At 38.0% G+C, this 15495-nt stretch overlaps 1 protein-coding gene across 1 annotated transcript in view; it reads left to right on the forward strand.

Moving 5' to 3' along the window:
* The window catches only part of LOC124619972 (lysosomal-trafficking regulator), a 594456-nt gene that overhangs the window by 237515 nt on the left and 341446 nt on the right, over positions 1-15495 (forward strand). The window contains exons 19-20 of the mRNA XM_047146635.1: positions 544-716; positions 3301-3410. Of these exons, the coding sequence (XP_047002591.1) occupies positions 544-716; positions 3301-3410 (283 nt within the window). The remainder of the gene's footprint in view (positions 1-543; positions 717-3300; positions 3411-15495) is intronic.

A 15495-nucleotide genomic window follows, 5' to 3' on the forward strand; every position in this document is an offset into this window, starting at 1 on the left:
TCAAGTGGGGTTTCTCAGTGATTTCTTTTGTAGGAGACAAAATGTGTGTCACAGATGAATGCAAGGAAAGGTAGTGTACAACTTGTACCACCAGCACTGCTTTTTCTTCCAATCTTGCTTATTATGAAAACCAGATGTGAATAATTTTCCCTTTGTGGAATTCTGTCTCTCTGTTTCACCTCTCCGTCTCTCCTTTCCACCCCCTCCCACACCACGAGAAAGCACCCACTTGCATTGTACTTTACGTAATGTTGCACTAAGTACCTGCCTTTGAATATTTTCCTTGTGTATAAACTAGTAATTGAAGACTATTTTGTGCAGTTCAGATGAAATTGTGTGTTCGTACTTTCTGCATGGTGCTGTTGAACTACCAGCAGGAACATAGTGGCTAAATAAATAATATTTTGTAGTTGTGAATGTAATTTGCAAGTAGCTGCATCAGGATGTTTATGTTCCTTGAGACATGAGACTGCCTGTTTTCAGTTATGATGAGCCTATGCATTAATTTAAAAGATGACTGTTTATTGTATTTTTGTTCTCCAGGCTTCCAGAAGAACAGCAGAAAAGTAAAGAAGCAGTGGAAGTATTGAAACAACTTGCAACATTATGCAGAGACTGTGCAGAAAACTGTGCACGGCTTGCAAAGATTGGGATGGTATCAACATTGCTGGAAGGCTTTGGTCTGAGTCTCAGGCGTAGAGATGCTACTCTGATAGGTAAAATGCATCACATTTGCACAATATGTATTGTTTTTATCATGTGAAGGTTAAATTATATGTATATAAATGCCTGGTTGTTATTTTGTGGATTTAGAACTTGGTTACATTGCTGTTTTCCATATCTCTCTCTCTCTCTCTCTCTCTCTCTCTCTCTCTCTCTCTCTCTCTCTCTCTCTCTCTCCCTCTCTCCCTCCCTCTCTCCCTCTCTCTCTAAATACTGTATTATCTGAAGTAATTGCCTTTGTAAGTCAGTTTATAAGACTTATGTAAGCTTGGTTGCATTAAAGTGCCTGGCAGTAAACATTTTTACATATTCGTCACATTACCATTAATTCACTCCAGAATTTCTTTCTTGAAACTCATCATGGTTCAAATAAGTGATCTTTTTTTCTGAAAATCTCCAAATTTGTTCCCTTAGCACACTTTTTATTCATGGTAATCATTTGTGTTTTGTTGTCAGGATATTTTGTGTGCTCATACTTTATTTTCATACATTTCAACAGGGAATAAGTTGTAAATAAACAGAAAAAATCATAGATTTCTAACATTATTTATTTTTCAAACTGCATGTGCTTTAAATGTTTTTTAGTCATTTTCTCCACCAAGATATTCAGCAATACACTTTTTCAATTTTTATATGATATCTCAATCTTGTTTCCAGCAAGTCTTTCTATAATCACGCTGTGCATCCAAATATAGTGATATAGCAATATGCCACATTATGATAAGAGGTTAATAAATCAACAAGAATAATCAAATTTTGAAAATATAATGTAATTGGATAGATAAAAAGTCAACTTATCAGACTGCACCAGGAGATAATACATATTAAGCTTAAGTAAATGTGCAAGCTTTCAGAACCAGTGGCTCCTTCTTATCACAGAAAGATTGAAGAGGAAGGAAGAGGTATCAAGGAACAGGACTGGTGAGATTTAGGAAATGGGAAGAGTTCATAAAAGTTGCCCAGAACTGCAGGTCAGATGGGATGAGAAGGAAAGACTTCCCTTCCTTCTCATCATGTCCAGTAAATCTTATCTGACCCAAGGTTCTGGGTGACTATCCCAAATGTGTCCATTTCCTATACCTTACCAGTCCTTTTCCTTCACACCTCATAGAGCCACTGGCTCTGCGAGCTTGCACTTTTACTTAAGCTTTGTATTTGTTTTATGCTGCTGCCACTTAGTGAGTAGATTTTTTTATCTGTTCAATTGGATTACATTATAAGTGGCTGCATATTATACTCAGGCAAAAGACCATATACTAGTTTGCCAGCAGAGCTATCATCTGTTTTAGTATATGATGAAACAAACCTACTACAAATTATAGTATTCTGTGAAGTGTCGGCCTTTCCGCTGCTAAAAAATCACTTCAGAATAATTGCCTTAACTTCAATGTATGGAATATTTTGAGAGATGCAAGGAAGAAGCTGATACTCCTGTGAGTGGTGGCATCTAGCAATTGTGGTAATGAGAAAGCAAAGTAACTAACAAAATGTGTGAGGTACATAGGGCAAGATCATGATGATAGAGGCTAACACTGAACTCTGTGTCAAACAGATTGCTATTTACTGTGAAGAAGACTTGTTAAGTTGCAGACAGGCGCTATTAAAAGACACTTAAAGTTTTCAGCCACAACCCGTGCATTACACATTGTTGCATTACACAAAGCATACTAGTTAGTTAGTCACTTAACTCTTCCTGCTCAACTGCAGATCCCAAAGTTCTATCTTGTTGTTTACAATATGGCACCCAGAAAATAAGTACTAGTGACAAACACTGGCAACAATTCAATTCATCCGTTGGACGTGTGTTTCTGTAATAGTATTTAGCATTACCTTTTCCACAATATTGCATGCTGATTATGAGGATGTACTTTTGTTTTGTGATAATGATAAGAATCGTTAACCAAATTTTCACAACAAAATCTCTCAGGTGTGTGAGTGCAAGGCATTGGGTAATCTAGTGACTTGTTTATGAATATGAATATTCAATTCAGAAAGTGACATTGATCATGATGGAGACCAGCAGAGGCAGTCGTCAGAAGCAACTGGGGAATGTTTGTTAAAGCATGGATATTTGGTAGTGAAAGAAATGGATACTATCTTATTATCATCAGTGACAGCAGATTTTTATGAAAGGGGTGTCCAGTGGCCTACTAGGTCACAAAATTTAGAGGCAACAGTGTAGAAGGCGGGGACAGTAAGCAGCATTGTCATTTTTAACACAGCACTGTAAAGTAATTTCCATGTAGTCTTTGTATATTTTTGAATGGTATTCCTCATACTTCCTTGTGTAGTGTCCTTGAAAAGTCATTGATAATATGTATGGTTTCTTTGTTGGAATTTTCTGCTTCCTGTCCTGTGTCAAATTATACCAGGTGTGTGTGTGTGTGTGTGTGTGTGTGTGTGTGTGTGTGTGTGTGGGAGGGGAGGGGAGGGGAGGGGGGGGGGGGGGGGGGAGAGAGAGAGAGAGAGAGAGAGAGAGAGAGAGAGAGAGAGAGAGAGAGAGAGAGAGAGAGAGAGAGAGAGAGAGAGTTTTTTTTTTTTTGTTTTTGTAGCTAAGACATGTTCTTAATTTTACAGATCTTCAAAAAGTGGTACTGGAATTGGTGATGTTGTTGGCTAGACAGAGCATTTCTCCAAATGAGCTGGCTCTATATATTTCATTCTTCAAAGGTGATGATCCGCCATTGGTAAGCAGATTATGTTCCAAAAGACATTTTGTTTTCATCTCTAATTAAAAAACTGTATTTAGGTTCTGGTTGCCTTGCTTACTGGGAAACTAAGATCCATTGTACGAGGGCAGTTCAATAAGTAATGCAACACATTTTTTTTCTCGGCCAATTTTGGTTGAAAAAACCGTAAATTTCTTGTGGAATATTTTCAAACATTCCCGCTTCGTCTCGTATAGTTTCATTGACTTCCGACAGGTGGCAGCGCTGTACAGAGCTGTTAAAATGGCGTCTGTAACGGATGTGCATTGCAAACAACGGGCAGTGATCGAGTTTCTTTTGGTGGAAAACCAGGGCATCTCAGATATTCATAGGCGCTTGCAGAATGTCTACGGTGATCTGGCAGTGGACAAAAGCACGGTGAGTCGTTGGGCAAAGTGTGTGCCATCATCGCCGCAAGGTCAAGCAAGACTGTCTGATCTCCCGCGTGTGGGCCGGCCGTGCACAGCTGTGACTCCTGCAATGGCGGAACGTGCGAACACACTCGTTCGAGATGATCGACGGATCACCATCAAACAACTCAGTGCTCAACTTGACATCTCTGTTGGTAGTGCTGTCACAATTGTTCACCAGTTGGGATATTCAAAGGTTTGTTCCCGCTGGGTCCCTCGTTGTCTAACCGAACACCATAAAGAGCAAAGGAGAACCATCTGTGCGGAATTGCTTGCTCGTCATGTGGCTGAGGGTGACAATTTCTTGTTCATGGGTTCATCACTTCGAACGGCAATCAATGGAGTGGCGCCACACCCACTCCCCTACCAAGAAAAAGTTTAAAGCCATACCCTCAGCCGGTAAAGTCACGGTTACAGTCTTCTGGGACGCTGAAGGGGTTATTCTGTTCGATGTCCTTCCCCATGGTCAAACGATCAACTCTGAAGTGTATTGTGCTACTCTTCAGAAATTGAAGAAACGACTTCAGCGTGTTCGTAGGCACAAAAATTTGAACGAACTTCTCCTTCTTCATGACAACGCAAGACCTCACACAAGTCTTCGCACCCGAGAGGAGCTCACAAAACTTCAGTGGACTGTTCTTCCTCGTGCACCCTACAGCCCCGATCTCGCACCGTCGGATTTCCGTATGTTTGGCCCAATGAAGGACGCAATCCGTGGGAGGCACTACGCGGATGATGAAGAAGTTATTGATGCAGTACGACGTTGGCTCCGACATAGACCAGTGGAATGGTACCGTGCAGGCATAAGGCCCTCATTTCAAGGTGGCGTAAGGCCGTAGCATTGAATGGAGATTACGTTGAAAAATAGTGTTGTGTAGCTAAAAGATTGGGGAATAACCTGGTGTATTTCAATGCTGAATAAAACAACCCCTGTTTCAGAAAAAAAATGTGTTGCATTACTTATTGAACTGCCCTCGTATAAGCTTATTTGATGCAGTGTTAAAAAGACATAAGAATAATGGTAATAATAGGGAAGGTTATGGGAGAACTTGCCAATTGTTCATGCAAAAAAAGGCTGACGGAATCACATTTAGAAAGCTTGGCTTAAAATCTAACTAAACATTATTTTCTGGAATAAACATCATTAGTTTATATGGGTTTGATACGCAACCAATCACTTTTTGAATGAAATGCTATTTGTGGTACCATTAACTGGTTTTGAGTCACTGCAGTCACATCATCAAATAGACATGTTGGGGGAACATCATGCTCTGAAACATGTGTAGCTGGAGACTGGTGTTGTGGTGATTGTGTTGTGTCTTGGTATCTGTGAGAAATTGTTTTCAGTAGTGTACATTTTAACCAGCTTACACACACACACACACACACACACACACACACACACACAGTATTTAGGGGTATTTGCTTTTACAAACACATAAAAACTAGTTAATGATACAGTAAATCATATTAAATTTTAAAAGTGTTAGTTGCATATCATCCCTAGATAAACTCCAAATTTAAATCTCAATTGTTGCATGTCATCCACAGTGATGTATAGAACTTTATTTGTGCATGATGGAAAGAAAATGTAATGTAAAAGTTAATTCAAGAAGACAAAAAATACAATAAGAGAGGTGGCAGTCTTTAGTGACACTCTGCTGCTCCTTGTGTGTGTCACTTGTCCTGCCCCTTCCATTCTAGGTAATGCTATTATCTTTGTCCTTATGTAACAATGAAAACAATCACTGTTTGAAAAAATAATTTGATTGGATTGATAAAAAGTCTACTCACCAAGCAGCTGCAGAAAACACACACACACACACACACAGAAGAAAGTTATAATTAGACAAGCTCCTTCTTCAGGCAGAAGGGTTGGAGGGGAAGGAAGGAGGGGAGGGGGGGAAAAGGACTGGAAAGGTCTAGGAAAAGGGGTACATTTTGGGAAAGTCACACAGAACCACTTAGTCGCAGTAATCTGTTATTAAAATGGTCTGCAGCGTCCTGTAATTTCACTCGAAAATTATCTTTGAAAAATTTATTCTATTGTATGTTTTTAATTTTAGTGTATTAAATATATTTATGGAGCACAAGGAAGAAAGAATATGAACACAAAGGAGGGGAGAGACACTTCTCGAAGTACCACATTGAACTTGGCAAATGAATTGCTGAAAAAAAAGTAATCTGCTTGCGAAATGTGAAATGGTAGATTGTTTAGAAAATGATGTAATTTAGTGCATCAAGAAGCAAATCAACTGTGTTTTAAAAAGAACAACTCTAAATCTTGGTATACAACAAAAATGGTAAGGAAATTTTAGATGAGCAAAGAGTAATAAATAAATGAAAGAATTATATAATTGCATAACCTCACAGTGATATGACTGAATTAAATCATGTGATGCTTCCTTGGCTGAGTACTCCTTGGCCTTTGTCGAGTGTTAACTGCAGCTGATGTAGCAGCATTCAGCCGAAACCTGACTTCTCGATGCAGTTGGAAGGCCAAGATGTTTTAAGATTTTATTGGAGTGGAAGTATTTAATGAAATAAAGGATTTCTTAGAGCTGTTACATATGGAGGAAGAATGATGTGTGCCAGAAGAGGACAAGAGATTTACAATCCTGTTAGAAGTAATAGTGGTATTCATTAAAGAAATGAAAAACAGCAGGAAGGGGGGGGGGGGGGAGTTGTATAACAAAGTAAAGGGAGTGGTAAATGTAACAGGGAGCCATTTGACTTGTGTAAAAAGAAACTGACTCCCTCAAAGAAGACTTATTAGCGTTAAAAACGAAAACATCAAGCTTACGTGTCGAAAAAACTGTGATTATGCGAACTTAATCACTAAAAACCATGAAAATCTGTGGATGCGGAATGAGACAAGCTGTATTTCAATAAATGATAATGTCACACTCTGTGAAGCAGTACAGTCAAAAGCAGAAATATTGCTGCTTAGAGATAAATATGTTTCATGTAAAAAAACTTTGACTTAAACCAATGCCAAACAGTGATCAATGCAAAAATAGTAATACACAATTCACAGAGAAATATCAATATGAGCACCCTGCAAAATGAGCATTTCATGTTACTTGAATCAAAATGAAGTGCAAACTCAGTAGGCATAAATACTATGTATAAATGGACAAGTGAAAAACTGGAGAACAAAAGAGCCAAATGTTATAGTATCAAAAATGTAGCTGGAAATGAATTTCTTATAATTTGCAATTTCATGTTGAAAAATGTGTTAGTGCCATCCTGTGTAATTGAAGTTCACCCAGGAATTAAGTCCCATCAGCTCAGTAACTATTTTAAAAACATTATGAATTCAAGAGAAAACTCTGAAAAAGAAGCAAACAAAAATTACAAAGGCATCTTCATCCATGTTGTGACAAATTCCCTCTGAGGGTACAGTGAAGTGGAAATTATAAACGAGGTCGGTAAGTGATAGCTATATTCATCAAATCAACTGGAGAATTAATAATATTTGCAATATATTAGGTGCTGTATTTATACATTCAGATAAGTTTTTAGGCAAGGAATATCTGACCAAGGCTGGATTGCATTTAAACACACTAGTGTAAAATTATTAAAAATAAGGGAAACTAATATTTACTGGATTGATGTAAAATAAACAGAACCTGTTAGCTGAAAAGAAAATTGCCAAACATTGTTCATGAAAATGTGTGCTCGTTGTTGCTGCTGCTGCTGTTGTTGTTGTTGTTCAGAGACTGGTTTGATGCAGCTCTACATGCTACTCCATCATGTGCAAGCTTCACCTCCAAGTAACTACTGCAATCTGTAGCCTTCTGAATCTGCTTAGTGTATTCATCTCTTGGCCTCCCTGTATGATTTTTACCCTCCACACTGCCCTCCAGTACTAAATTGGTGATCCCGTGATACCTCAAAATATGTCCTACCAACTTATCCCTTCTTCTAATCAAGTTGTGCCACAAATTCCTCTTCTCCCCAATTCTATTCAGTACTTCCTCATTAGTTACGTGACCTACCCATCTAATCTTCAGCGTTCTTCTGTACCACCACATTTTAAAAGCTTCTATTTTCTTCTTGTCTATACTATGTATTGTCCATGTTTCACTTCCATACATGGCTACACTTCACACAAATACTTTCAGAAAAGACTTTATGACACACATATCTATACTCGATGTCAACGAATTTCTGTTCTTCAGAAACGCTTTCCTTCCATTTCCAGTCTACATTTTATATCCTCTCTACTTCGACCACCATCACTTATTTTGCTCCCCAAATGACAAAACTCTTGTACTCCTTTAAGTAGTATATATTCATACTACTTTAAGTGCCTCTTTTCCTATTCTAATTCCCTCAGCATCGCCTGATTTAATTCGACTACATTCCATTATCCTCATTTTGCTTTTGTTGATGTTCATCTTATATCCTCCTTTCAAAACACTGCCCATTCCGTTCAGCTGCTCTTCCAGGTCCTTTGCTGTCTCTGATAGAATTACAATGTCATTGGCGGAGCTCAAAGTTTTTATTTCTTCTTCATGGATTTTAATTCCTACTCTGAATTTTTCTTTTGTTTCCTTCACTGCTTGCTCAGTATACAGATTGAATAACATCGGGGATAGGCTACAATCCTGTCTCACTCCCTTCCAACCACTGCTTCCCTTTCATGCCCCTCGACTCTTATAACTGCCATCTGGTTTCTGTACAAATTGTAAATAGCCTTTCGCTCCCTGTATTTTATCCCTGCCACCTTCAGAATTTGAAAGAGAGTATTCCAGTCAGCATTGTCAAAAGCTTTCTCTAAGTCTACATATTCTAGAAACATAGGTTTGCCTTTCCTTAATCTATCTTGTAAGATAAGTTGTAGGGTCAGTATTGCCTCACGTGTTCCAACATTTTCACAGAATCCAAACTGATCCTCCCGAGGTTGGCTTCTACCAGTTTTAACCATTCGTCTGTAAAGAATTCGCGTTAGTATTTTGCAGCCGTGACTTATTAAACCAATAGTTCGGTAATTTTCACATCTGTCAACACCTGCTTTCTTTGGGAATGGAATTATTATGTTCTTCTTGAAGGCTGAGGGTATTTCGCCTGTCTCGTACATCTTGCTCTTGAGATGGCAGAATTTTGTCATGGCTGGCTCTCACAGGTTATCAGTAGTTCTAATGGAATATTTTCTACTCCCAAAGCCTTGTTTCGACTTAAGTCTTTCAGTGCCCTGTCAAATTTTTCACGCAGTATCATATCTGCCATTTCATCTTCATCTACATCCTCTTCCATTTCCATAGTATTGCCCCCAAGTACATTGCCTTTGTATAGACACCCTATATACTCCTTCCACCTTTCTGCTTTCCCTTCTTTGCTTAGAACTGGTTTGCCATATGAGCTCTTGATATTCATACAAGTGGTTTTCTTTCCTCCAAAGTTCTCTCTAATTTTCCTGTAGGCAGTAACTATCTTATCCCTATTTGCCTCTACATCCTTACATTTGTCCTCTAGCTATCCCAGCTTAGCCATTTTGCGCTTCCTGTCGGCCTCATTTTTGAGAAGTTTGTATTACTTTTTGCCTCCTTCCTTTTCTGCATTCTTATATTTTCTCCTGTCATCAATTAAATTCAATATCTCTTGTGCTACCCAAGGATTTCTACTAGCCCTTGTCTTCTTACCTACTTGATCCTCTGCTGCCTTCACTATTTCATTTCTCAAACTAGCCATTCTCCTTCTACTGTATTTCTTTCCCCTGTTCTTGTCAGTCATTCCCTAATGCTCTCTCCAAAACTCTACGACCTCTGGTTCTTCCAATTTATCTAGGTCCCATCTCCTTAAATTCCCATCTTTTTGTAGTTTCTTCAGTTTTAATCTACAGCTCATAACCAATAGATTGTGGTCAGACTCTACATCAGCCCCTGGAAATGTCTTACAATTTAAAACCTGCTTCCTAAATCTCTGTCTTACCATTATATAATCGATCTGAAACCTTCCAGTGTCTCCGGGTCTCTTCCATGTATACAGTCTTCTTTCATGTTTTTTAAACCAAGGTATGATTAAGTTATGCTCTGTGCAAAATTCTACCAGGTGGCTTCCTCTTTCATTCCTTACTGACTATTAAATTTTCATCTCCCTTCACTATCTTCAATCTCTTCAGCATCTGCGGAGCTAGTTGGTACATAAACTTGTACTACTGTGGTAGGCATGGACTTCATGTCTGTCTTGGCTACAATAATGCATTCGTTATGCTGTTCATAGTAACTTACCTGGGTCCTTATTATTTTTATTCATTATTAAACCTATTCCTGCATTACCCCTATTTGATTTTGTTTTATAACCCTGTATTCACCTGACCAGAAGTCTTGTTCCTCCTGCCACCGAACTTCACTAAGTCGCACTATATGGAACTTTTAACTGATCTGTTTCCATTTTTAAATATTCTAAACTACCTACCCAATTAAGTGATCTGACATTCCACACTCCGACCTGTAGAATGCCAGTTTTGTTTCTCCTGATAACGACATCCTCCTGACTAGTCCCCACCCGGAGGTCTGAATGGGGGACTATTTTACCTCTAAAATATTTTACCCAAAAGGATGCCATCATCATTTAACCATACAGTAAAGTTGCATGCCCTCAGGAAAAATCACGGCTGTATGTAGTTTCCCCTTGGTTTCAGCCAAGCCGTTCACAATACCAGCACAGCAAGGCGATTTTGGTTAATGTTATCAGGCTGGATCAGTCAATCATCCAGACTGTTATCCCTGGAACTACTGAAAAGGCTGCTGCCCCTCTTCAGGAACCACACTTTGTCTAGCCTCTCAACAGATAACACTCTGTTGTGGTTGCACCTACGGTACAGGTATCTGTACCACAGAGGCACGCAAGCCTCCCCGCCGACAACAAGGTCCATGGTTCATGGCGGGGAATGTATTCTTAATAGCATTAAAATAGTGAAAATTCTTATGTGATGCACTGGTATGTAAATGGCTTAAATTTGAAATCTTCCAGCAAACTAAGCTACTAAACTTGGCGACTTACAAATTTTTCTCTCAAAATGTAAAAACACAACAATTATGTGTTTAAGTGAACAGTGGCTCTAATACAATAAATATTGCAAACAAACTTGCAGTTTTGCAAACAGCTGTTGCAGGGAGGAAAAATCTCACAGAGGCTGCTGCATACTCTTGGATTCTTCTATAAGCTATGAAGTGAAAACAAATTTTAATTGTTTGAATAAGATTATATTTTTGAAAGATGACTAATAGAGCTGAAAGCCCTTAACATGTTGGTAATTTAAATTTGTAAAATTCCATAAAAGGTGTTAATTGCACTGTCTCTCTGAATTCTGGTCTATAAAATAAGGTATGATCAACACTTTTAAAGGAATTTTTTTTAGATTAGATTAGATTTACTTTCATTCCAATTGATCCGTAGTGAGGAGGTCCTCCAGGATGTGGAACATGTCAGAAAAACAACAATACATGACAAATATTTAAACTAAAACAAATAAGCTAATGTACCATTCCACAGGTCCCAAGTGGAATGATCGTCATTTTTTAATGAACACTAAGAGTCATTTTACAAATACTATTGCACTGAATTTAAAATAAAAAAGTTTTTTATTTATTTATAAGGTAAGAAACATGTAATACAACTACTGTAATACTTATTTACAATGAACACATTACTGCACTGAAATGGTGCAGAAGTTAGATTATACTTACACACACACACACACACACACACACACACACACACACACACAAATTTTCAGTGAACACATTACTGCACTGAAATTGTGCAGAAGATATGTTGTACTTATATACAAATCAGTTGGTTTTTCTCAGAAATTCATCAATGGAGTAGAAGGAGTTGGCCACCAATAAATCCTTTAGGCTTCTCTTAAACTGAATTTCATTGGTTGTTAAGCTTTTTATGGCTGCTGGCAAGTTATTGAAAATGTGTGTTCCTGAATAATGCACACCTTTTTGTACAAGACTAAGTGACTTTAAATCCTTGTGAAGATTATTCTTATTTCTAGTATTGATTCCATGAATTGAGCTATTGGTTTGAAAAAGTGATATATTTTTAATGACAAATTTCATTAAGGAATAAATATATTGGGAAGCTGTAGTTAGTATCCCTAGTTCCCTAAACAGGCTTCTGCAGGATGTTCTTGAGTTCACACCACATATAATTCTTACTGCACGTTTTTGTGCCCGGAAAACTTTAGCTTGGCTTGATGAATTACCCCAGAAAATAATCCCATATGACATTATGGAATGAAAGTAAGCATAGTATGCCAGCTTTTTCATTTTTATATCCCCTATGTCTGACAAAATTCGCATTGCAAACAGAGATTTGTTAAGACGCTTCAGCAGTTCTGTGGTGTGCTCCTCCCAGTTGAATTTATTATCAAGCTGTAATATATTATGAATTAACAGTTCAGCCATAGAATGAGCTGGTGAGCTCTTGTATGTTGACCAGTTGAAGACAACTGGATTGGTAGCACAATAAATAGACAGAGGTCTGTGTGTTATACTAGTGTCATCATTGCCTGTAAACAGTGTACTTCAGTGTCTGTAACTTATGCATCCTTATCTAGAGGATACTACTCTTGTGTATTGTGGTGTTCATGACTATCTTTCTTCAAGAATTGTGCCAATGAGCAAGTGTAAAACAATGTTGAGACAACTTGTGTTTGTGTGCAAATGTAATGTTATAACTCTTGTGTGGTGTTCATCTCAGTCATTTGGACCCTTTTCATATGGTAGCACAGGACCCAAGTTCAACCTTTTTATAAATCTAGCGTACTGTAGCTTTTTCACACACACACACACACACACACACACACACACACACACACACACACACACACACACACACACCATTCACACATTCACACTGACACACATTTTTGTACATATAATTTTTCATTTACAATGTGGCCCTTATGCTATTCTAGTTTTACCCAGGATATGACTCTGCATTGTTTGCTATAAGGACACTTAAACACTAACTTAAAACTAAGTTCATAGTTGCTCACGCTGGATACCAATGTGACGTATCACACTTTCAGTATTCACATATTCAGTTTCTATCAGTACACAGTTCATTCTTTATCAGTTTTTTTAATGAGTTGTAAGAACACACATCTTTGTATTGTGGTTGTCATTTTGAATTACCTTTTTGGACCTGGAAAGAAAAGTGTTGTCATAGGCGAGCACAGTCCTATCTTTCGTAGCATATGCAAGACTTAATTCATATTTCTTCGTTCATCACGTTGATATCCCCTTTTATGTAGCATGTAAATAGCCGTTTGTATAAATGTAAATAACTTGTATGTAGTATCAAGTTTGTAGGTAATTACACACACACACCTTAGCTTAGTTCTTCCTGATTTCTTAATCTTAGTTTAGTTCTGTACTATAGATGTTTTATTTCCTTACTAGTCAGCTCATAGTATAACGTTTCTCTAAGTGTAGATTGCTTGGCATTTCTTTGCTAAACTATGATTGTCATCAGGCAGTGACCTGTTGGCTTATGCTGTGCTGTGTGCATGCACAGAGGTTGTTAACCTTAGAGGTAGCTGCTATGCATTCGCAGTTCTGTCCCCACTCCATTTCGCTACTTACAAGTGCTGTGTCTGTGTGTTTAAACAGTACAGTGTCAAATTAAATTATTTCTTGCACACGATGAGGGTAATGTTTTCTGAGCTTCTCTGGCCTGTTATTGTACAAATAAAATTCTTACATAACTAAAACTTACATCCTAATAAGGCAACACACATGAAATAGGCAAAAATGAAATCTTTCCTTAACAGTAAACATCAATCGTAATAAGTACATTCAAGTGGACAGTAGGTCATCTCTTATATGTACTTATAAACATTTCTTCGACTTGTGTTTAATCAGTGTCAGATTCTGTTTAGTGCACAAATTCATGTAAATCTTTGTACAGCTAGAGCCCTTTTTCCTTACCATGCTTGAAATATACTAATTTATAGGCTCTGGGTGAGGGATTTTTGATATAACAAATGGCCCTGTGTAAAGCAGTTGCCACTTGCAATTCAACTTACCATATTTTGTTGATTTTGGAGGGATTGTAAGGTGTACTTGGCCCTGTGTAAAGCAACTGCCACTTGCAATTCAAGTCACCATATTTTGTTGATTTTGGATGGGTTGTAAGGTATACTTGTTGTCCCACATGGTAATCTACAGTTTGTCCTAATTTTTTATCATACAATTGTTTTCTGTTCTCTGCCTTTTCTTCAGTGCTAACCAGTGCCCATTGTATTTTCTCCTCATGCAATATTTTCTTCCTAGGGAGCTTGGGTAGAGGCTTTTCCAAATTGTCTACTTGGCTTTGTCAGACAGCAATTCCACAGGTGTAAAGCTAGTTGATCTCTGTGGGAGATCATTAACAACTTGCTGGAATGGGGTAATGTATTTGATCCACCTTGTGTGTTTGTGAAGGGTGCAAGTCTGGATAAAAATATCCTTTCTGTGGAACTTATTTCTGGATAAAATCTGGGCAAGTATGTGTTTAATGTTGTGAGTGGTCATGAACTCTTTTCAATGATTGTCTGTAAAGTATAACGCTTTGTCTGTCAACAGTATTTCTGGCTTGTCTACACGGGGTAGATAGTCCATTGTAATTCATCTGATGGAGCTTGCAATGAGTGAGCATATGGGATACAGTTTGACATACATGGAGAAAACATCATATAGTGCAACGACGTATCATAAACCTCCTTTCCCTTGTAGATATGGTCCACCCGCATCTAAGGAAACTATCTCCAAGGTCTTTTGGCAATATTGGCAGTAGTTCAACTAGCTTTTGACTTATTTGTATGCTTAGCCTTCTGACAGACAACACATTCCTGTATTAACTGCAGATTTGTCTTAAATTTGGATAGTAACAATAATTTATTATTTTACTAAGGATATTTGGAGACACCATAGTATCCCCAAACATTGTGAGTGTATAATATGAAGTCATTAACATGATCCCCTGAGGAAATAAACTCACCACTGGCACTGCTCTGCGTGGGTTTGGCGAAACACTAACCCTTGGTAATTCGAAAAAAAAAAATTTCGAACTGTCATTATTGTTCTGCAGCAGTTTTAGCCTTACTTTCTGCCATCTGGGATCCTTCTGTTGTAGTTGCCCCATGCTTTTACACGTCCTAATGTTGTATGGCTGTTGCGTTTTATCTTTCATCAGAAGAACCCTAATTTCTGAATTGTTTTCTGTGAATTCCAAGAATTTGTCTCGACCTTGTGGAAGCCTCTATGAGGCATCAGCAATTAAATTTTGACTTCCTTTCATATACACAATTTCAAAATCAAATTCCTATAAATGGAAACACCATCTAGCAATCCTCCTGTGTAAGTTTTTACAAGTGAGAACGAAAGACAAAGAATGATGGTCGCAGTACACCTTGGTGTGCTTTCCCACATGTATATTCAAACTTTTTGAAATTCCATATTATCGTGAGAGCTTCCAATTCGGTCATGGAATATGCTCGATCAGCTTCAGATAGGGTCCTAATTAGTTTGGGAGCAAGCTCCCCATTCGTGTCAGTGACTTGGAATAAATAAGCACCCAGCCCTTGCAAGGACAAGCCTGTACACAGACGAAAATCTTGAGTCATGTCAGGGTGATATAAGATTCTGGCC

The sequence above is a fragment of the Schistocerca americana genome, chromosome 6 (genome assembly GCF_021461395.2).
Source record: "Schistocerca americana isolate TAMUIC-IGC-003095 chromosome 6, iqSchAmer2.1, whole genome shotgun sequence".
Lineage (NCBI taxonomy): Eukaryota > Metazoa > Arthropoda > Insecta > Orthoptera > Acrididae > Schistocerca > Schistocerca americana.